The sequence below is a fragment of the Podarcis vaucheri genome (genome assembly GCF_965113315.1).
Source record: "Podarcis vaucheri genome assembly, chromosome: 6".
Classification (NCBI taxonomy): domain Eukaryota; kingdom Metazoa; phylum Chordata; class Lepidosauria; order Squamata; family Lacertidae; genus Podarcis; species Podarcis vaucheri.
Window position 1 is genome coordinate 98,987,506 of NC_138764.1, and position 24,185 is coordinate 99,011,690.

Below are 24,185 nucleotides of genomic sequence, written 5' to 3' on the forward strand. Positions count from 1 at the left end.
TGGTGGTGGCAGCGAGGGGGGGAGGGGGAGGGACCGGGGAGGGGAGGGAGGAGGAAGAAGGAGGGGGCGGGGGCAGAGGCCAGGCGCGGGTGAGGAGGGCAGGGGAGCAGGAGGGTCGGAGTGGGTGTCCAGGCAGAGACCCAGGCAGAGAGAAAGGGAGATGGCTGGAATGTGGGTGGGTGGGCGCGCTCCCCCCTCCCGCTTCTCCCAGAGGTGGGGGGGGGGGGAAGGGAGGAAGAGTGGTGGGGGCGGGGGCGCGCTGCGCACGCGCGTGGCAGGGAAGACGAAGAGGGGTGTGTATGTGCGGTGAGGGGGGGGGGAGTCTGAGGTCAAGGGAAGGAGGGGAGGGGGGAAGGAGGGCTGCCGCCGCCCCCCCGCCCTCGTGCGTGCGTGCGCGCCCTCGCCGGCCCGGTCGTGCGCGCGCCCGTTCCTCCTCCCCGCTCCCCTCACATCGCGGGCCTCCTCCTCCTCCTCGCGCAGGGCTGAGGGAGCCGCTGTTGCCGTTGCCTCCGCTCGCCTCCCTCCGGGCCTGAGGGAGACGGGAGAAGCCTTTCTCCGGCCGCTCTTTCCTTATCCCCTCTTCCCCAATTGGACCGCGGCTCCCTCAGAGAAAGGGGCAGCGGTGCTGGAGAGATATATAGATATGTATCTATATATTTATTATATATATATATTTGCCTGCCGGAGGAGCCTTCCAACTCCAATGGCGGCGGGGACCGGGCGGCGGTGACGTCAGCGCCACTGCCGCGCGGGGCATGCCGGGAGGGGACGAGAAGGAAAAAAAAGAACCGCCCCCAGCCTCTCACGCTAACCCGAGAGGGAAGGGGAGGAGGGGGAAATGAGCAAACGTATCATCTGCCGCGCATGCGCTGCGACCGTGGCGGCGGCCGTTCCGCGGATCACGCTCCGCCCATTTTTCACCCGGGCCCCGTTTTGTTTTTTTTTAGATCCCGCCCAACCCGCCGTCGTCCGATTGCAGGGGGGGGGGCGTGATTGACAGGAGGCGGGCCTTATTGTAATCGAGGAGCCAATAAGAACGAGGGAAAACGCTGAGGAGAGGCGGGATGGCCGGTTGTTGATTTACCTCATGAGGGCGGCCGGGAACGGGCATGGCTGGTTGTTCCTTTGACACACAGTGGGCAGGGGGTTGCCGACCCCTTAAGTCTTCGTATGCCGCTGCTGCCCCATGGCGTGGCTCGGGCGGTTTCTCCCCGCAGGCAGAAATCCAACAGGTGCTGCTCGGGCGGTGGCCGTTGGCGCGAGAAGTATCGCCTGTGGAGTTTCTGGCGGGGGGGGGAGGAAGCGGCAGCCTCACGGTCTCCCTCGCCCCGCTTCACGTGTAATGAGGGGCTCTTCACACGTCACCGCGAAGAGAAGAAAGGCGGGAGAGACACGGCAGGCGGCGATATTTAAGGAACGGGAGCCATGACGCAGCCACCGACTTCTGGGTACGTTCCCTGGCCGGGAGCGGGGTTTTGGCGCACCCAAAATGGCAGAAGTAAATGCACGGCGACTGGTCCCTCCTTGGTGGGACTGGAGATGGTTCTCCAAGGGTCTGGCAGGAGGAGAGGATGGCAAGTGGGGCGGGGAGATTCCAGGGCACTCAGAAAAGCATTTAAACATTTCACTGTATAGGGCCCCACTCTCTTGGTGGCCCCCCAAAAAAATTAAAGGAAAAAAAACCTGGATGTACATTTCCAAAATACAAGCTAAAAAACAAATAAAATAAAACCTACATACAGCAACAGTGTTTTGTGTTGTGTAGGCTCCTATTTGTTATGTGCAAATGGCTTTGGATACCTATTAGGTCCATAAATTACCATATAGCATATATTCAACACAGAAGAACAGCCAACAGTTTGTTGTTGACACAGCTGGACATTACCTTCAGTAGCTTAAGGCCTCATCAAACCTAAATCCAGCCCTGCTCTACAAACACACACACATTTTTACTTTTAAAATGATGCTGCAAGTTGAACTTGATGCTGCAAGTTCACCCCTCCTGTTGAATGTTTCTATACATAAGTAAGGTACCTATGTAAAAGGCTCATTTGTAATTATATATTTGGGAACAATGCATGTTCTTGTGCAGCTGTGTTGCTTTACACTTTCTGGGTGTTCCACGATCATACTACAAAATACCGCATTTACTCGAATCTCACGCTCACCCTTTCTTGGCGACATTACATTGCGGAAATGAAGGGGTGCATTAGATCCGATGGCATGTTTGCCAGCAAATACTTTCTTTGGTGTCAAGGTGCTGAAAATGAAGGTCTGCATTAGGCCCAGTGGTGCATTAGACTCATGTCAAGCATTGCTAGGAGTTGTTGTGTCCCCCCCCCCCATGTATTTGTAATCCATTTTAAAAAATGGTTGTGGTGCTATCAGATTTTTATTCCGTGGCCTAGAGAAAAATGTTTGAGAACCACTGCTTTAAGGTGTTGCTGGATTACAACTCCCATCATCCCTGACCATTGGGCCCTTCTGTTCAGGGCTGTTGTGAGTTGGAGCCCCAGAACATCTGGAAGGCTGCAAGCTCTCCTGCTTAAGGAGACCTCTGAAGAAAGCCTAAGAACCAATTCCTGGCACTAACTGGGAAATTAAAGACATAGCACCAAACATCTGGTTCTTCTGTATCACAACAAATTAATTGCAATTATACACACCTGGGAGTGAATTCCATTTAACTTAATGGGACTTGCTTCTGAATAAAGGTCTCCATGGGAATAGAAGGGTGATGCATCAAACCTTCAACAAATTCTTTACTATAGGGATTCTTTGCAGACCCAATGTTGGTAGCAAAGGATAATAATAATAATAATAATAATTTATTATTTATACCCCGCCCATCTGGCTGCTGCCGCTTTTTTAATTATTATTATTATTATTATTATTTGTTGTTGTTGTTGTTGTTGTTGAATGAATAGAAAAGAACTGATTCTTCTGAGACACACAGTAGAAGCAAGCTGACTCCTGCCACAAAGGGCTCAATGGATGTAACACAGAAACCTCATCAACCTCCAAAAAGCCCACTTTCGAAAGCCTGTCAAATGCAACTAAATGAAGAGTACTTTGAATACGTGAGTTGCAATAAGGCAGGATGATGTGTTTGGGCTGAGGCCACAGACGGCCCTTCGCTTCACCCACCACCAGTCAGTTCACAACAGGCTTTGTTACACTTCCCTGAGTTTCAGGGAGCTTTCCTCCCCTTGGTGATTCCATTGCATCCTACCCTGGGCTTTCTTGTCAACGTGTGACATACACAAAGCTTCAGTGAAGGTTTTGCAGAGCTCCTAATGGTTCAAAGCACAAGCAGGGAGTTCAGAGCTCCTATCTACACTAGGGGACAGACGAGAGTGCCAAAGTTTGGAGAATCCAGAGGAAACATTTGCACAAAAGCACTGCATGGCCTTCTATTTCCCTGCAGTCTTAACTAGGCTTGTTTGTTTCAATTTTATATACTGCTGTTTATCCAAAAGGTCCCAGGGCAGGTTTATAACATAGCAAATAAAAACAGCAACATAAAAAAGCCAATAAATGTCATAACTGGAAGATGGGGCTGAAAAATACCTACAAGACTGCCTGCCACCTAAAGGATAAATCTATTTGGGGAAAGACGGGTGAGGGATGTTTTGGGATTTTTTTTTTCCAACCTGAGGACCGCATTCCATTTTGGGCAACAATTTGTGGAGTGTCTTGCCAAATGCAAAGTGGTTGTTTTAAAAAAGATTCAGAAACAATACACAACGTGAGTGAGAAGAAGATGATTTCATTCCTAAGCACCAAGCAATATATGCATACCAGGCATGCACTTCTATCTGCCACTTGGAAGCCCTCAAGGAATGGTGAAGTGATTCCCCCTGGTAGCCTTAGATTGCATAGCCCTGCGGCCGATCAGTCCATGCACGAGCTTCTAAATCACTCTGCCCAAACCTTCTGATTGTCAGAGACCAGGCTGAGGAGTACAACTATATGAGGAATGGTGGGAGCCTACTTCTCCCCCTGCTCATGGCCAGGATCCTGAAACTCCACAGGAGCAGGGGAGTAGTGTTGATTTGGAACAATGGTTTGCTGAGGGGCACAGTTCGGAAGATGATAGTTGGGCAGAATTGGGAGGTGAACAGCAAGAAGAAGAACGGGAAGAGAGTGAGCTAGCCGATTCTCACTGGAACATGTGCAGCCTCTCAGTCCCACGGCTAGGGGATTAGTTAAGGTGGCTTCGCAAAAGGCTCAGTTGTTGAGAGAACAGGTGGCTAGGAGATGACAGGACGGACGTGACTAGAGGGAAGTGGGCAGAACCTTAATTGGGAGCATCTGCACTCTGAGAATGGCCGCTTGTGCTTTTGCTGCATTCATTAAACATTTCTGTTACTGGTAAAAGACTGCTTTCTCTTTGTACTGCTTATCTACTACCGGGGCGGGGGGGAGGAAGCCAAGCCCCCGAAAGCCTGAAACTGATTTTATAGATGTCTAGGGAGGTTGATGTGGGAGGAGGCCTTCCTTTAATTACCTGGATCCCAACCAATACAGAGTTTAATAGGTACTTGTTATCACCTTAAACCAGTGAATCCATATGGGGTTTTTTAAATAAAAAAATAGGGGTCTTTTAAAGGCAATCCTGATCATATGAGTATTGCTTGCTTTTGGAGCACATTTTAAAACCTGGTCATTTAACAAGTCTAATAGTGAATGCACATAGTGTGGCTGGTACACAAAAACCTTGTGTGAGAGTAACGGATTTTTTTTTTAATAAATAAATCACCACACCCATTTCTTCTTTAATTGTTAAAGGAGCCCCCCTGATGAGGGGCAAGGAGGGCATTCGTAGAATTGTAGAGTTGGAAGGGACCCTGAGGATCATTTCATCCAACCCCCTGCAATGCAGGAACATGCAGCTGTCCCATACAGGGATCGAATTTGCAACCCTGGCATTATCACTCCATTCTCTAACCAACTTGAGCACACTTCTTGCTACATCCAAATATCTGCCCTCCGACTGGTCTCCTCCAACAGAGGTTCGAAGTTTGGGCATCTGGATGGCACTGCTACTAAACTTATTCAGAATAAGGCCAACACAAATGAGAGATCAAGCTCTGAACTGGCAAGCAATGGGAATGAGCATCTTATTTATCACATTTCTGTTCTGCCCTCCCTCCAAGGGGCTCGGAGCATGACACTCATCCTTCTGCCTCCCACTCCCCTTTTTGTGTCCAAAGCTACTTCACTGAGCTTCTTGCTCGAGTGAAGAGCTGGACCCACGTCTCCACGGGATGGTGATTTCTACACTCCAGTGTCTGTCTGTGCACCGCACTGGCTTATCAGGTTTTTTGCTTCGGTCAGGTTACAAACTGCTTGCAGCTTTAAATGTTTGATTCGAAGCACAAATTGGTTAATTGCTTGGGTGGAGATTGGAAGGTAAAGGGGCCCCAGAAGCCAGTGTTAGACACTTGTTCTCTGCTTTGTGGTTGAGTGATCTTCCAGTTTGTTCTGGTTAAGTAAGTACCCTGCGTGCATACAGAACAAAATGTATTGAGGTCTAGTTGTAATAATGCTGTTGAATATTTAGAGGCTTTAAGTATAGTAGTGGATATTAACTTGGTCCTGAGGTTTGGTTTATTTGCTTGAGCTCTACAGAGCTTATTTATTGTGTAGATATGTTTTGCCTATCTGAGTATATGCCATGATACATTTTACCATGTTAACGGGAAAAGGAGGGGTAGAAATGGCTGGCAATCTTCAGGTAGCAACTGAGCTTGAAGATGTGCTGTGCTGTGCTGTGCTGTGCTGGTCTGGCTTCTCTCATTTTACGAGCCCGGCTTCGGCTGGGGAGGGCGGGATATAAATAAAATTTATTATTATATTACACAGGGTGCTAACCCTCAAATAATCCCCTATCATAGTGGTTCCCATTTAGGGGTCTGCAGAACACACCCAGGGGGTCCATGTCCCCATTCTTTGCCTCCCCCCAACTTTTTTTTGGTCATTTTTGCATGGTAATATCTTACATTTTTGGTCTGTTTTAGTGCTGCCCCACATTTTGTTTAAAAAAATACTTTGTTAGAGGTAACTACCATAGAATTATCAAAACTTTCAAAAGTGGCTTGGCTTTTTTAAAATAGGGGGTACTCAGTAATTATCTAATTGGGAAACACTGCCTTATGTTCATTGGGAAGCTCGGCTACTTGTTGTAATCCCCTCCCTTAAAAAAAAGAAGGAAGTGAATTAGAAAGCAAAGGAATCATAACTCAGTTACTTATCACATATACAGAAACAAAATGGGTAATGAAAACCTACGTAACACTAAACCCTACAAGGCAGGAGTTTGCATAGTTTCTCTGATGTGGGTTGATTGAATGGTCATGCAATTCTTCTTAAAATCTTGTTCCTATCCTCTACAGTCTATAAAACAGGACTGCTATACTTGCAAACAACAATGAACCCTTAAGATGTAGGGTGCAATGATTAGTGTGTCTCACTAGGACCTGGGAGACCAGGCTTCAAATTCCCACTTGGTCATGAAACTCACTGGGTGACCTGGACCAGTTGCTGCCTCCCAGCCTAACTTGCCTCACAGGATTGTTGTGGAGATTAATTGAGGCAGCGGGGGAACCATGTATTCTGCCTTGAAGAAGAATGTGGAATATAACTAATAAATAAAAAGTCTACAAAACCTGCAACTATAGATTTGTGTGGTTGCCAGTGGCGTAGCGTGGGTTGTCAGCACCCGGGGCAAGGCAGGTAATTTGCGCCCCCTACCCCGTGGATTTTAGCACTCGAGTCTCTTCCACTAGAGAGCTGCGAGTGCGAGCGCCCCCCCCCCAGATGTTGCGCCCGGTGTGGCCGGCCCCCCCTGCACCCCCCATGCTACGCCACTGGTGGCTGCATGACTGTGAAGAGAGTGAGCTCTGAGCTGCTAAGCTGCATAGTCTGATACGGCACTATAACTACTATGCACTGCACTAAATGCATTCCTGTATAGGCATGGGAAATTAGGGAGATGCCTCATTTAAGGACCTGCTGCACTGTACACTTACAGACCTTTGAGCTGCGGGGGATAACCTCTGGCCCTCCAGATGTTGCCACAACCAACATCAGCCTCAGACAGCCTGGTTAATGTTCAAGGGTGATGGGAGCTGTGGTCCAGTAATATCTGAAAGGTCACAGATTATCTCCCCCTGCCCTTTAAAGAAAGAAAAAGCATGTGAGCTTTCAGAATTATCGTTTTGTCTTGTATTCACATTTATTCTGGTTTAATTGGCTCATTGTTCTTGTACAAATCATTAGTATTTGATGGCGGAAAGCCCTCTTAACACTTTCATCATTGACTTGAACCTCTGTTTTGGGTGGGTGTGGGAACCAACTAATCTCGGAACTGCAGATTGGGTGATCTCATCCTGCCCCCACAAACAGAGTTGACTTCCTTGACAATTGCGTGCAAGAGATTATAAGTCGATTGCCTTTCTCCCCAAGCATCTCTAGCTTCCCTGTGTGATGTTGGCTGGAGCAAGTCCATTAACGCATCCCACCTAATTATCAGCTATACTTAAGGGGAAATGGCACTGTAGATGACAATTTGGCTGTGACAAATGTAACTTGTAGCAGAGAGGATTTTGTAAATGGGACCAGTGAGTTGGAGGCTTTGATATTTAAAATTGATCTTTTGCATTTCTTGTCTCTGCAAATAGAACAAAATGTTAAAATTTGTTTAGTCATTAAATAAGTCACTGACTCCTCCTTTTTGTCCTGCTGTTGCAATGCCCAGAATTAATGGATGCATTCAGTCTAAAAAAAGAGTTATTGCACAAATTTGTTGCCTCCACTTTAAGCCACTGCTGAATTCTTCTGTCCCTCTTTTTCACCAAAACACACAAATGTCTCCCCACCCCCCTTGTCTTCCTGTAAAACTTTTTGTTCTCTGTCCAGGTGGAAGGGCAGCGATTGTACTGCAGCAACTACCAAATCAGCAGGCTGTAGAAAAACCGGAACCTTGTGCCTGCCTGCTGTTTGGGAGCCTGTGTGGCTTTTCTGAGTTCAAGAGCTTTCCAGAATTGGCAGGAGGCTGAGCCAGAGAGAGCTAAGGGATGCAGGCTACTTATTGGAGGCAGACTGCCATTGAAATCAACCAGCTTGTCGATAATATAATGGCTAATATCGTTTCAATGAAGAGGGACATGGAAGACAGCTCATCTGCAAGAGCATCTAGGAACAGACATTCCTGGCTGTCCCGGTCCAGCATGCAATTTGAGGAGACGCGCCTACAGACTTTCCAGCATTGGCCGGAGAGCTTTCCTACTTCCCCAGCTGACCTGGCCGCTGCTGGCTTCTTTTTCGTTGGGCCTGAGGACAGAGTGAAATGTTTTTGCTGCGGTGGGGTGTTGTTTGACTGGGTTGCTGAGGATGACCCCATGGCAGAGCACAAGAAGTTCTTCCCAAGCTGCTCTTTCATCCAGGGGAAGGATGTAGGAAACCAAGAAATGCCTCAGACTGAGGGCCTCCAGGATGCTGTGGATGGACAGTTCCTTGGCATGTTGCAAAACTTAAGCATGGAAGAGGCTACTGTAGACTTTCAACCAGAATACCCAGATATGGAGATGGAAGGAGATCGCCTGGTGACTTTTGAAAATTGGCCAGCTTCTGCTCGGGTGACTCCAGAGTCGCTCGCCAGAGCAGGATTTTTCTACACAGGTATGTAAGCTCAAAAGAGCTGGGGGGGGGAAGGGTTATGCTGTTTTATATTATTATTATTATTGGCGTAATGAAATTTATATACAGCTTGCTAGAATGAAGCCATTCCCCCTAAGCAGTTTGCAAACAAAAGATACCAAATGTTAAAAAAAGTTATATGAAAAATGAATAAATAAAACCAGACTGAAAAAGCGTTTAACTTTCAGAAGTTTTGGGAGGCTCAAACAAGAGTGGTGGCAGCCTGAAATTCCTTTGTGAAAGTGCTGCTCTGGTTTGAGATGGGTGCAGTTTTTGATACTATGGGGTGGTGCGTCACAAGAGCTTTTCCCAAATGCAAAAACAGCACCTGCAGGATCGAAACCCCATGCTCCTCATTGAAGGTGGGATGAGTGTCTCTGGCTGGAGTATGTGGGGGCTTTTGGTGCTGTGGGGCTCTTGGTTGGGTTGGGTGGAGGAACATCTCTGCAGAGCGGCTATTCCTCTTTCCTGTCCCTGTCTCCAGTCCCAAGGAGGGAGCGCTGCCAGTTTGGATTCTCCCTCCCCCATTTTATCCCCTGCAAAAATGGGCGAGGGGCAAACCTCCCATTTAACAGCACTTGTGACTTCAAAGCACTCTGCAAATGTTGTCATTGTGACATCATGTGATGGACTGTTGGTCAACTCCATCCACTTGCCAAATTTGGCCAACAAGGCTGATCTTGAGAAGGATCTGGCCCATGGGGCTAGAAAGGTTCCCTTGCCCTGCTGTAAGGTATCAGCATCGTCATGGAGTGTCAGTGTGCAGCTAATATGAAGTATGCACATTCTCTGTAGTGGTTGCCAATGTGGTGCCCACAAGTGCCAGTTTGCCCAGCAGTATCCCCTATGGTGCCCACAAAAAGCCTCCATAAATATCTCCTTGGAAAGCCACAATACAAGAGAGACCAATCTTCTTGCTTCACTTCTGTTTGCATTGGGTTAACCTCTTGCACTTTGGAAGACAATCCTTTTGCAGCCAGTGCCCATGTCACTTTCTCAAAATTTTAAATGTGTCCCCTGGCCCCAAAAGGTTGGTGGGCCTCTGCAGCGGTTTCAGCTTTTAAGTGATTAACATGAGACCTCTTGCCATGGCTGTTTTCAGGCCAGGGGGATTTTGTGCGGTGTTTCTACTGCGATGGTGCTTTGAGGAACTGGGAGCGTGGAGATGACCCATGGATGGAGCATGCTGTTTGGTTTCCAAGGTAACACATCCCTATTGTCCCTCACACACTTACAAACACACACCCCTCTTTCAGGAACAGAGAACAATTGATATGTGGATTCACAAACCCCCTGCGTATAGCTAGTAACGTCCCACGGGACAATAGCAAGTTGACCCACCTAACTGGTGATGCCAACTTTCCCAGATTCAACTTGGAAACTCTTGTTAAACAATAACCTTGCATGTTCAGGAATCCTGTGCCCAGAAGTAGATATTCAGTGTTTACAAGGATAGGATTTTCCAATTGTTTGCCTAAGCGTTCAGATGCTAGCGTTCTTTTCCTGCTTTGAAAGCAGAGAGACCTAGCTTAATTGCACATGATTTCTGCTAGAAAGGCACAGACCCCCTGACTATCTAGTGAACACACGGGACTGAATGGATGCGCATTGCAGTTCTGCACTGAATACTCACCAGCTTGCTATTCTGCATCCTTTTTGCATTCTGTGCAAGAGGTCACTGCTGGCTGTCTTTTTTTATGTAGAAGTGTAGCAACAAGTTCCTAAACCATTTCACATATTTGCAGCTGCAAACACAGGTATTTTTTTCCCTTTCTGATCAACACTACTACTATTATTATTATAGTAATATTATTATTATGGCTGGGGCTTTTTATCTTTGATCCTCACACACCCTCCCCTCCTCCTGTTGTGGCAAGCAACTTCTGGAAAATAGTGAGAATTCCCAAAGCATTTTGTTATACAGTCTGATTCAACAGTTCAAAGGGAGTACAGAAGGCCAAAATGTCACAGTCTGAGCGTGAGTGAAATCCACTTTGGTGATGTGCTATGACTGATGGCAATAACTGATGACTTGCAATAAAAGTAAACGCTATCTGTGATGCTTCGAGTATCACTGCTATTCCTATGAGAGTTTAGATTTTAGATTCTTTCTACATGGCCGTCACAGTATTGGGACTGTTTCATCTTCTCTTCTCCCATCCCACATCTATAGGTGTAAATTCTTGCAGCAGTCCAGAGGGAGTGACTTCATCAACAGTGTTCAAGAAGCGCATATCAATCCTATACTCCCGGTGAGTGTGTGTGCTTGTGCATGTGTCTGTTTGTGTGTGCAAGTGTGCACATGAATGCAGTTATTCCAAAATGATGCATATCATTTGTTTCCAGGAGGACAACTTACATTGGCCTGAACAACATCCCACCAGCTCCCAAGGTAAGTACTTCTGTAATTTTGAGCTCTTGCTCAGCAGGAGGTCTATCTTACCTCTGTTGATATTGTTCCAAAGGTTGGATGCCACCTCCAATCTCTGCCAAGCTGTGGCAAGCATCCAGGAGGGGTTTCAAGTGCTCACTCCAGGGTCTGTGTTCCTTTGATAATCATAGACACAGTGGAGGCTTCCTTAGCTTTAAGAAATATGATTTATTCACATATTTACACCTGAATTTAGATGGAGGGAGTCCAGATCTTACAGCAGGGTCATCTCAAAAGGGGCTTGCTCCCCACAGCAGTGCCACAGTGAAGCCCAAGGCTTCTCTCCCACCTTTTCTATATCCAGGCACCCAATATTGTTCTGCCCTTTTTTCAACTATTGCAAGGCTCATGCCAAAAGCCCCATTTTGGTACAAAATAACTCCTTCACACATGTGTTAAGATGCTATAGGTTCTCATGTAAACACTTGAACTTCTTAAAATCTATTTTGGGCTTCTAAATATATTTGGAGTAGGGAAACCGACCTTGTGAATGGGGACTCCCAATACACGTCATATTCTCTGTGTGTTTTATGCACAGAGCCTGCTCAGAGGCAAGCAGATTCTCAGAGAGCGAGGAGAGAGGCAGAAACACGACGTCCAAATGAACCAGGTAAGGTTGGTGGAAGAGAGTGAAGCAGAGCAGCCAGGTGGAATACGAGCAGGTAGCCTATTTCTTGGCTAAGCAAAACAACTCATTTCTCTGTAACACATCTAAAGACTGGAAAAGCGTTCGGAGACCAAGGTGTCTTCACATTACCATCTTGGAGCACAATGAAGAGGTTTGTTGTGTTCCCTGGTGGTTTCCACAGTGCTTCCCCAGCTGTTCACATCAGTACAGTTTAAGTAGTTTCTGATTCATTTCTCTTTGAGTATTGGCAGGGTGAGGATGTCTTCTTCACCTCCTGCAAATGTGTCCCCACCTCGGCTGGAGACGAATTAGGAGTGGCTTAAGGACTTCAATCCGTGTGAAGCTAGTTTAGGAAACAATGCATCAAATAGCAATATTTCACAACAAAGCACAGGATGCATATGCATTTGGGAGCAATGTTGTGAGAACAAAAATTAAGAACCCAGTGCTGGAAATGCAGCGAGGGCACAGAAAACAGAAGTTGTGAATGCAGCTCTATAAACATGTGTCCCATAACACATTTGTTGGGGAATGTTTTTGGATGCTAAAGGGCTTGGACACAACTGTTAGGAATTACCAGCATGAAACTAAAATCTACTCTGAGTAGACCCACTAAAACCAGATGGCCCTGCCCATTAATTTCAATGATTATGACTAACGATGGATACAACTCCGAATATCTGAGTTTATTTTGATGGCTGGTTTGTGGCTTTAACATGGTTTTTGTGGCTCTGACCTCGGTAGAAAGCTGTGGCAGGGATAGTCTGTGTGGTTTGAGAGTTTCTCATACTCTTGACCCAATTACTTCAAGAGTATGAAAAATTTCAGCTGATAGAATTAAGAGGTTATAGTACTAATGGCTACAAAGTAGATGCAACTTGACGTGACATATTTCTTAGGGGGATTGTTGCCAAGCAAGTCTAGTCTGTTGGTGTGAGCTTGGTATCAACATAGTTCCTATTTTTTTTTTTTTTAAAAAAAAAAACCCACGTAATTTGTTCCGCTATATGCAACACAGCAAAATAAAAACTACTCACAAAACAGTGCACTGAGCACCATCCAAAAGAGCCGTGTTGTGGAATGTATATTGCTTAAGTAGGGGGCTTTGTCCATTTGTCAAGGGTTAGTTGGCTCTTAAAATATTCCCGTGTTTGGGTTCATATGACCAATTTTCACCGTGGGAGAATGTTGACTGAAGGTGCTAATTTCCCTTGACAAATAAATCAGTATAAACTTAAAGAAGAACAGGGATTTCCCCCAGATTTTCTGGGCTCTAGCCCAACCCCTTTCCCCCGCAACATAGAAACTCTGGACTGCAAGTTTGTCGTGTGGCACCGAGCAATCAAAACGGCTCTTTTGGCTGCTCCTGAACCTTTCTCCTTCCTCTTGCTAGAGTCTCCTGTGAACACGGAGGAGGAGCTGCGCCGGCTGCGGGAGGAGCGCATGTGCAAAGTGTGCATGGACAAAGATGTGTCCATCGTGTTGGTGCCTTGTGGCCACTTAGTGGTTTGCACAGAATGCGCTCCTAATCTAAGACGCTGCCCCATCTGCAGAGGGGTCATCCATGACAGTATGAAGGCATTCCTCTCTTGAACTGGGAAGGTGGGTAAAAAAGGTACTACAGGAAATATTGCCAAACTGAGGACATTGTCCAAGCCCCATTGCACAAGCAATAATCCTTATGCTTACTTAATGGTGCATGTTATAGAAGCCAAAGTAACTTTTGCAGCCTTGGTTCCAGTTACAGATAGGTAGCCGTGTTGGTCTGCCATAGTCAAAATAAAAAAAATCCTTCCAGTAGCACCTTAAAGACCAACTAAGTTAGTTCTTGGTATGAGCTTTCGTGTGCATGCACACTTCTTCAGATACACTGAAACAGAAGTTGCCAGATCCTTCTATATAGTGTGAAGGTGGGGAGGGGTATTACTAAGAAGGAGGGGAGGGGAGGGGTATTACTAAGAAGGAGGGTAGGGTAGGGGAGGGGTATTACTAAGAAGTAATACTCCTCCCCACCTTCACACTATATAGAAGGATCTGGCAACTTCTGTTTCAGTGTATCTGAAGAAGTGTGCATGCACACGAAAGCTCATACCAAGAACTAACTTAGTTGGTCTTTAAGGTGCTACTGGAAGGAATTTTTTTATTTTGCAGCCTTGGTCTGCCATACCTAACCATAGTGGCAGGTTCAGGTATGCTCTCAACCACCCTGCCCAGAATACCTCGCCCTTCCTCAAAGCAAGGCAATGTGTGTGTGTGTGTGTGTGTGTGTGTGTGTGTGTGTGTAGGGGGTGACAGATACACTCACTGAGTGGTCAGAAGAGGTGCCAGGTTGCCCCCAAGACTGAGGGGGCTCGGCATGTAGCGCACGTGTGTGATGTCATGTGTGTGACATGACATTGTCTGGACGAAGCTGAGTGTTCTGGAGGAGCCGGCTATTGATACTGCGACGCACAATATGTGATGCATGTGATGTCATGCGTGCGATGTAGCCAGCTCCCCTCAATATTGAGGAGGCCTAGCCCACTTTCAACAAATATTGAAGGGGCTGCAGACCTCTTGGCCCTCTAGAATTGGTATGCCTGGTGGTTAGCCAAGGATGCTGGCAGCAGGTTCAGCAGCCAATAATGAGGTATGCAGGGCCTCCAGTAAGGGGAGAATTGCCAATTGTGTCATTTCTCCTTATGATGCAGCTGGCCATGCAGATCTACAGAGCCATTTCGCACAAACCTTTGTGTCCAGCTGCCAGCAGAGAGATGTTTTGAAGACTCGTCTGCCATTTGTCAGCTGGAGAGGCTTCATGTTGGCAGTACTCCTGTACTGAAGCACTCCTTATGTATCCATTGGAATAGTCTGCTCAGAATGCCAGAATAGCAACTGAACACAAGAGCTTTCTGGATGAGGCCAGTGCCCCATCTAGTCCAGCATCCTGTTCTCACAGCGGCCAGTAGGACCCTGAGTGAGTCCTCTCCCCGCTTGTGATTCCCCAGTAGCTGATACTGGGAAGAATACTGCAACTGTGCACAGAATGGTGGGAGACAAACTGCCACTCATTCATGCATGAGAGGAATTGGCAAGTAGCAATTCCTATGGGAAAGATTGCCGGAAGAAAGCGTTCCTGAATTGAAAGGAAATGGTTTGCATGAGGAAGGCACAACATCTGCTTTGCATGAAGGTCCCAGGTTCAAACATTGGTATTTCTAGGAAGGGACTCTTGCCTGAAATCCTGGAGAGCTGCTACCCATCACTATAGACAGTACTGAGCGAGATGGACTGATGGTCTGACTCTGTATGATGACATAGCTCCCTCTGTTCTTTCAGAATCTTCAGAGGCCAGATACTTGCTGCTTGATGGACCCGTTTTGGCCCACAATGACCCAGCCTGAGGGGACATCAACTGAAGGAGCTTTGGACTGGGTGCTGGCACCCCGAGGGACCTCCTTCCCAGCCGAAATGATCTTGCAGGACTTCTCCATGTGTGCTGTTTGGGGCTGTTGGGAATTCCCTTACAGCAGTATAAAAAAAATCAAGGACAAAATAATCCCAAAGGACTTTCTGGTCTGTGAAACTATTGACGTTTCTCTTTTTTTTTAAGGGATTACTTCAGATTTGAAAGATGGTTCCTTCCTTGCCGATGTAATGTCTTGGAGCAGAAAAGTTTGTCTAGGTTCTTTAGTAACTTGGTGGTTTATTTCTATTTTTTTACCACTTATTTTTTCCTTGGAACATACTTTGTTTGAATAAAGGTACCTTTAACCCTCGGGGACTGCTCTGTAACAAATTCTTGCAAGGCACTTTCACCGAACAATAAATTTAATATTTCAGATGCTATGGCTTTTCCTATACAGAAGCTGTAACACTTATTATTATATAACATTTATTTAACTATACTGTCATTGTGCCCCCACCCAATTAATGCACCCCTCCACTTACAAACAAATTAACCTAACTTTGCCTATTTAAAATTAGTTCCTAGTATTGTTACAACCTACTTTTTAGCTGAATAAAATGCAGGCTCTTGCCACACGGCTAGCAACTGGTATAATGCTGATTGGCTGGAATCACCAAAATTGGTCTTAGCATTTGACCTCATGCTATCCCTACTAGGAATAGGCAAGTCTGTCAATTTCACTTTCTCATTTTTCCATCCTTAAGTTTAGTTCTTCATATTTTCCACATCCGATACACTTTTCAAAGTTTCATGGAAAATTAATCAGCATTTTCATACAAATTTCTCCAAATATGCACATGCTTGCATAGCAATTTTCCCTAAAGGAATGCATTTCTATATGTTTTCACAAAGATGCATCTTTTGTGCACACTTAACCATAGTATGCACTTTTTATCATCATCTTTGGTGATCCACACATAGCTGAGTAAGATTGTCTTCCATAAACACGGTTTTAACAATGAGTCTGTAAGTGGTTGTGGAGGCCAAGTCTGGATCCATACGTCCTTCCACAGTAGGGATATTGGTTTCCGGGCGGGAGTTGATCACGGTGTGGCTTTGCCAAGTGTGCCTTCCTCTTACCATGTTTCTCCCTTGCGCCTGAGTTCGAGTGTCTTCAAAGCCCATGACACCTTTGGTAAAGGTTGTTCTCCAATTGGAGCGCTTGCAGGCCAGTGTTTCCCAATTGTTGGTGTTTATACTACATTTTTTTAGATTTGCCTTGAGACAGTCTTTAAGCCTCTTTTGTTGACCCACCAGCATTACACTTTCCATTTTTAAGTTCGGAATAGAGTAGTAGCTTTGGAAGACGATAATCAGGCATCTGCACAACATGACCAGTCCAACGAAGTTGGTGTTGAAGAATCATTGCTTCAACACTGGTGATCTTTGCTTCTTCCAACACACTGGTATTAGTTCGCCTGTCTTTCCAAGTGATGTGTCAAATTTTTTGGAGGCACTGTTGATGGAATCTTTCAAGGAGTTGGAGATAGCGTTGATAAGTGGTCCATGTTTCACAAGCATGCCAGTAAGGTTGGTAGTACAACAGCTTTGTAAACAAGCATTTGGGTTTCCCTGCGAATGTCCCGGTCCTCAAACACTGCGCTTCAATCGGGAGAAAGCTTTCTGTGGCTTTCTTTTATACATAATACTTGGCACTGCATTGCAAAATTAGGAGACGTGTGAATTTCAAAGGATGGTTGTGTATATTGTTGAGGAAAGTGAATTGTCTTAGGGTTGCTTTGAAAGGCACACTGAGTATGGCATGTCAGATTAAGACCTGGGAGACTAGGGTTCAAGAACTTCCACTTGGCCATGAATCTCACACTGGGATTACTTTGGGCCAGTCGCTGCTAACCTACCTCACAGGGTGGTTGTTGGGATTAAATGGGGGGGGGATGACTTAGAGGAAAAGGTGGGACAGAAATGGAATAAATAAATAATCTGATTCCCACTGCATTCTTTTAACTTCTCCTGTATTGGTGAAGAGTTGCCAATCACTGCTTTAGGATAAGCTAAAGCATGGAATTAAATAATGCAGGATTAGGCTTCAGTGAGAAGGAGCCTGTACATAGCATGTGTTTACATGCACAGCGCCACTCCACTCCCTACAACTCATGCTTCCACAGTGGGGCACAGGACTGCAAACATGGCATTTTGCTATAATGGGCAGGGGGAAGCCATGAGTGCATTTAATCTGCTTTTTTCCAGGAGAGGGCAGCATCAGCCTAGTAATAAGCCTCCTCTGTAGATGATGAACTTAGTCCAGAAGAGAGAGAAAGAAATGGTTGTATATATAATCATTGCCTTAGATAAAACCACTATTGGTTTTACGATGTAGCTCAGGGTAGAGCAGCCGAGGTGCATGCAGATGTCCCAGGTTTGACCCTTGACATTTTCAGGTAGAACTGGCAGTGTCACCCTGTCTGAAAGTTTGGGAGAGCTGCTCCTGGTCACTGTTGATCATACTGAGATAGATGGGCCAGTATTCTGACTTGGTGTAAGGCAGATTACTATGTGCCACTTGGGCAAAACCGCATTCCGTTCTGGTAAGATGCCCCCAAAGCTAAATTAAGAAGGCAAGGGTATAGAGGCTGCCTGTAGGTGGAGGAAATAGGAGCTAGGGGTCTTAGTACACCACAAGCTTAACATGAGTCAACAGTGTGATGCGACAGCTGTTCTAGGCTGCATCAACAGAAGTCTAGTGTCCAGATCAAGGGAAGTAATAGCAACACTAAGTTCTGCCCTGGTCAGACCACACCTGGAATACTGTGTCCAATTCTGGGCACCACAATTTAAGAAGGATGTTGACAAGTTGGAACATGTGCAGAGGAGGGCAACCAAGATGAGCAGAGGTCTAGAAACTAAGCCTTGCGAAGAAGGGTTGGGGGAATTGGTTAGGGTATGTGACTAACATACACATTTTTGCAAGCAATTTCTCCTAATCTAATTTGTTTTTGTATCTTGTTTTCATGAATATAATCATTTTTATGCACATCTAATATATGCATGTTTGTAATCATTGTTTGGTTTGAGAATTGCATTGCAAAATTCAGACAACTGCAAATTTTGAAGAACGATTGTGTTTCAATTCTCATGTTTTGGAAAGTGCAATTTTTTAATCAATTTGCATTTAAATGTGATCAGAATCGAATTTCATCTCCATCCTATGTGCTTACAGTGAACACTTTGCAACTTCTCTACTACAGTGATAGAGCAATTTTGTGACTTTATTTGTGTCTGAGTGTGCTCATGATGCTGTCTGCTGCAAAACATTCATCCGGCACAATTTCTTTTTGGTACCAAAGTACCGTATTTTTCGCTCTATAACACGCAGATTTTTTCTCCTAAAAAGGAAGGGGAAATGTCTGTGCGTGTTATGGAGCGAATGTGTGGTCCCTGGAGCCGAAAAATGAGGCAAAAATCAAACCGCGCTTCAGGGAGAAGGGAGCTCCGTGAGACAGGAAGTGGCAGCTTTCCTGCATTCTGCCTCAGGGTCTTACTGCCCGCCCTCTCTGTTTCGTTGCTGTGTTTGCTCAAACGGAACAAAGAGCAGGGGAAGCCCCTCCCCTCCAGGCAAGTAGAGAGGAAAGCAGAGCGTCCCTCTAATTCCTCTCCCTGCTCCGGAGGAACAATGTTTGTGAAGGGAAGAGAGATTACAGGTTCGGCTTAAAATTCTGATTTGACTTCCTGCTTTTTGTTTTTGGAGACACACAGCATTCAAATATGCTTTCTTCAATTTAAAAGGATGAAATCCTTAAACAGTGGCTGGCTTGTGTGGGTGGGTGGGGGGAAACTTTTGCCTTCCTTTCCTCACGTTATAGCCCTCTCCTGCATTCTTAGGCTTCTGTGTTTTTCCTTCCCTCCCCACTTAAAATGTGGTTACAAAGCATGGATCCACATGGATCCTCAGGATCTTTGCATTGGGTCAGCCAAAATTCCCCATCAGAGCACATAGCATGTCCATGGCTACAGCCTGCCCCCCCAAAAAAAATCACGCACCCACTGTTGCCTGGGGCTGCAATGGTGCAAAAACGTGGTTACAAAGCATGGATCCACATGGATCCTCAGGATCTTTGCATTGGGTCAGCCAAAATTCACCATCAGAGCACATAGCATGTCCATGGCTACAGCCTGCCCCCCCAAAAAAAAATCACGCACCCACTGTTGCCTGGGGCTGCAATGGTGCAAAAACGTGGTTACAAAGCATGGATCCACAGGGATTCTCAGGATTTTTGCATTGGGTCACCCCAAATTCACCATCAGATCACATGTCTGTGGCCACAGCATGAAGCACAAAAATGATACGTCCACTGTTTCATTCAGAATATTTTTTCCCTTGTTTTCCTCCTCTAAAAACGATGTGCGTGTTATGGTCAGGTGCGTGTTATAGAGCGAAAAATACGGTAACAAGACTAGCGCCTTTACCTGAGCAGCCTCATTCATGGCTTGTTACTGCCTGGTTCAGAATACGAATTTGTCTAGCTTCCAATGCTTGGGTGCATTACAGATTAAGTGCCATTTCCCCAGGGAGATATTTCCTGGCTCAACATTCAGGATGGGTTGATCTGCTAATGTTGGTTTCTCTCAGTTTCTCTTTTTGCCGATGTTTATGTTCAGTCCTCCACAGTTCTGCTTCATTTTGCGATATATTTTCAAGAAAAGCCCTCATGTCCCAGCACTTTAATTCATATTTATCCTGCTACACACAATTTTATGCCGTATTTAATTGAGTGTAATGCGCCATCGAATCTAATGCGTACCTCCAATTTCAGAACCTTGGAACCAAAAAAATACTTGCTGGCAAACGTAAATGTGCCACCAAATCTAATGCACACCTTAATTTTCACAACATAATTTGACCAAAAAAGCTGAGCATTAGATTTGAGTAAATACGGTATGCAGTTTCCCTTAATACATTTTTTCCAAAGCAATTTCCCGCAACTTAGTCTGTTATGTTTGTACGCATGCTTCCCCCTAATGCACACATCATTCTGTGTATCGTTGGGTTGGAGAACCGTACAGTAAAATTAGAAGTGCAAAATTGGAAGCATGTCTGTGTTTGCATATTGCTTGAGGAACTGCAAATTAGGGAGTTTCATATTTAGAGCACAAAATGAGACATTGCTCATCAAGCATCAGCCAGCATTCAGCTTCATGAAGCTGTTCTGTAGATGACTCCACAATCGTGTTTCATATTGGCTCCTGACTCTGGCTTGCTAGTTGTGGAACAACATGCCCAGACCACCTGATCAGAAACAGCTTGCTGATTGGCGAGTCTGTACTCCATTTGGGCCAATTCTCTTATTTCCTCAGCCGGGTTTAGAACCCTGCCAGGAGTGGCTGTGGCAACAGCTCCCTGATTACCAGCTCAAAGGTCAGCTTTGGAGAGAGGCAGATAGACAAGAAGACCTCCCCTCATGAAGAGGAGAGACACTCAATAAGCCAGAAGGATCAAGGCTTGCTGGGTGGCACATTTAGCAAGGGTCCCAAGTAGGAAAAGATCAAGGATGGAGTAGCAAAAAATGAAAGGAGGAAAGACCAAGACTGTGGGCAACCTTTGCTCTATAGCAGCTAAAAAAGGTAAAGGGACCCCTGACCATTATGTCCAGTCATGGCCGACTCTGGGGTTGCGGTGCTCATCTTGCTTTATTGGCCGAGGGAGCCGGCATACAGCTTCCAGGTCATGTGGCCAGCATGACTAAGCCGCTTCTGGCGAACCAGAGCAGCGCACGGAAATGCCGTTTACCTTCCCGCCGGAGCGGTTCCTATTTATCTACTTGCACTTTGACATGCTTTTGAACTGCTAGGTGGGCAGGAGCAGGGACCGAGCAACAGGAGCGAACCCCGTCGTGCGGATTTGAACTGCCGACCTTCTGATCAGCAAGTCCTAGGCTCTGTGGTTTAACCCACAGCGCCACCCGTGTCCCTTCTATAGCAGCTTAGGGTACAGGAAAGGGATGCAACTCTGGGCCTAGCCACCTCAGTGGTGAGTCAATGAGGGAAAAGGTTGACTGAAGGTAGGAACACAGGAAGTTGCCTTAAATAGAGTTGGACCAATGGTCCACAGAGCTCAGTATTGTCTACGCCAGTAGTGGCCAAACTTGGCCCTCCAGCTGTTTTGGGACTACAGTTCCCATGATCCCTGACCACTGGTCCTGTTAGCTAGGGATGATGGGAGTTGTAGTCCAAAAACAGCTGGAGGGCCAAGTTTGGCCACCACTGGTCTACACGGATTGTGACAGAGGGATTAAGGGGAAAACAAGGCTGATTAAATGGACAGATTTCAGAAGGGCTCTGAGGATAAGAAAAGTTTTAAACTCATCCAAGGGAAGAGCTCACCAGTTGTTTTCCAAAGGAAAGAGACCCTCTGAGATCCTTGGGGGGAGGGTAGAAGCACTGATAACATAATTTTGTTCCCTGGTATGTTGTTATTTTTTGACGGGTGCATTGAAAACTACAGTTTCCAAGGGGCAATGTAATGAGATGCACATGTGCCATCATCACTCATCAGCCAACAGAGCGCTTGGGGGAAAGGTGAATCCCCACCCCCACCCTGAGAATTATCCAAGAAAGCTAGTAAATACCAAACTGATTTTGAACTGAGCTCAACTGAGGATGTTTACAGAAATGATTTGGCTGTGTAGCAAGGTGATTCCAGAATCCTCATGTAGTCTTATTTCCAATCAGAGAAAAAATTGCAAATGGCAATATATCTGCCTCCTCCCCTCTCTAGCAATTATTCCCTCTCAGCTGTGCTATGGAGAACAGGATTGTCACCGTCCTTGAGGGGAACAGGAGAAGACAATATCTGTGATGTTTGATCAAAAAACGCTTGAGTGAGGGACAAGTCTAATAAGGTTTGTGTATTTAAAGCATTAATTTATTAGAGCAGTAACAAAGAACAGAGAGAATCATGCTAATTAAAAACAAACGAACCAAAACCTCCTACTGTCTTCTAGAGGACTCCACCATGGAGCCCTTCACAGATCACCAGGCCAGATCACATGGAAATGTCTGCTCAACCAAACCAACGCAATGGGCTGAATGGTGGTCCCGATCCTTGGCACCCTTGCGTCCTCTGCCACTACGATGATTTGCTTGTGTGTTTCCTTCGTGCTTTCTCCTTGGACCATTGTGGTCCTCTTCAGAGGTGCAGTCATGCAAGTCATGGCTGATGGTCACTAGCATAACCCTATAGGTTATATGGCTTAATGGAGAGGGCAGAGGGCAGAAGCTGTCTGTCTGTGAATGTGGGCTGTGGACACACGTGTGGATCTTCTCTCTTAAGAACATAAGAGGCTGCTGGATCAGGCCAATGACCCGTCTAGTCCAGCATCCAGTTCTCACAGTGTCCAACCATAATGCCTGTGGGAAACCAGGGAGCAGGACATGAGGACATGAGTAACTGTACCCTCTTGTGGTTTCCAGCAACTGGTTTTCAGAAGCATCCCTGCCTCCAGCTGTGGCAGAGGCAGGGCATAGCTATCTTGCAAGGCTGGGAAGAAGGGAGTCCTGAAACTTGACTTGGCTCTTAGGTAGCCCACAATCCGATTCACACAATGTCATATTTGAGCATCGGTCGCCTGGCTTTTCAACCCCAGAGAAGAATGTTAAGAATAAGCGTCTTCCTTTCTCCTTTTTAGCATCTGGAAAGTCCTTGCGATATGACTGTTGCAGATGAACTTTTTATTTTTAAAGGCACATGTGGGTTGCCTATGACAGATGCAGGGTCTTAGCATCACAGCAGACGGAGCAATTCTGCAGAGAGGCGTCCTTTTGCTTGAAACGCTTGCCGCCTTCTCAAAAGGCCACTTGGTTTTGCAGACAACAGTCCAGAGCTCAGACCTTTGCAAGTGGTCAAGTTGTGTAATAAAGTCGACTCCCCGTCCCCGTTTAGCACAAAGGGCATTGTCGGTGGGCATGATTGCAAATCGAGAGAGAGCGGATGTAGGAGAATGTGCATGTGTGTGTTAACCAGAAAATGTTCTGCTCTGCTTCGGCATCCATGGGATCCAAAAAGTAATAATTGGGGGGGGGGGAGAGGGAAACTAAAAAGTATTGACGACTGAAGGAGACCTGACGGCAGCTTCAGCGTGGGATTGTGTTCTGGGATGAGGATGGAAGGCAGCAGGTAGACATGGCATGGAGTAGGTGTGAATTGTAGAGAAGAAGTAGTGCAGAGACAGTGGGAAAGGGTGGGAGATGGAGCCATCGGTTTGGGGAGGGGGCTGTTATACAGAAGCGAAAGAACAGGAGAAAACTCTCAGCCGCAATATATGTGGCACGTGACTTTTTCTGTGGACAATGGGATAAGATGAGCTCTGCGTAAAGGTAAAGGGACCCCTGACCATTAGATCCAGTCGTGGCCGACTCTGGGGTTACGGCACTCATCTCACTTTATTGGCCGAGGGAGCTGGCGTACAGCTTTCGGGTCATGTGGCCAGTATGACTAAGCCACTTCTGGCGAACCAGAGCAGTGCACGGAAACACTGTTTACCTTCCCACAGGAGCGGTACCTATTTATCTACTTGCACTTTGATGCGCTTTTGAACTGCTAGGCTGGCAGGAGCAGGGACCGAGCAACGGGAGCTCACCCTGTCGCGGGGATTTGAACTTCTGGCCTTCTGATCGGCAAGTCCTAGCGCCACCCGCGTCCGAGCTCTGCTTAAGTCAGTCCAAAAGTCCTTCTAGCTGAGCATCCTGTTTGCTCACACTGGCTGATCAGAGGCCTTTGAACAGCCCCCAAGCACGACGTGAAGGAAATAGTCTTCTCTGCTGCCCCCCAGCAACTGAAACTCACTGGCAAGCTGTCTCTGAGCCTGGAGGAATGCCGACATGACTGACAGCTGCTATCAAGGATATAGCCACCCATGAATTTATCTAATCCCTTTATAAGACCACAACGATAAAGAAAACATTCGGGCAAAGATCAATCTCGGGATCCTTCTAGCATGAAGGGCTTGAGAAATCTGCCA

The 24,185-nt window shown here is 46.3% G+C and overlaps 1 protein-coding gene across 2 annotated transcripts; it reads left to right on the plus strand.

Annotated features, from left to right (window-relative positions):
- Nucleotides 1-805: 805 nt before the first annotated feature.
- BIRC7 (baculoviral IAP repeat containing 7) lies at nucleotides 806-15,520 on the plus strand. 2 transcript variants are annotated; one of them, XM_082226360.1, is made up of 8 exons: nucleotides 806-1,448; nucleotides 7,924-8,685; nucleotides 9,806-9,905; nucleotides 10,877-10,955; nucleotides 11,050-11,095; nucleotides 11,673-11,744; nucleotides 13,156-13,364; nucleotides 15,081-15,520. In XM_082226360.1, the coding sequence occupies exons 2-7, from the start codon at nucleotides 8,082-8,084 to the stop codon at nucleotides 13,353-13,355; spliced, it is 1,101 nt and encodes a 366-aa protein (XP_082082486.1). In that variant the 5' UTR covers nucleotides 806-1,448; nucleotides 7,924-8,081; the 3' UTR covers nucleotides 13,356-13,364; nucleotides 15,081-15,520. The 2 variants fall into 2 exon arrangements, with proteins under 2 accessions (XP_082082486.1, XP_082082487.1); XM_082226361.1 differs by having other exon boundaries at nucleotides 1,086-1,448; nucleotides 13,156-13,377.
- Nucleotides 15,521-24,185: the final 8,665 nt, after the last annotated feature.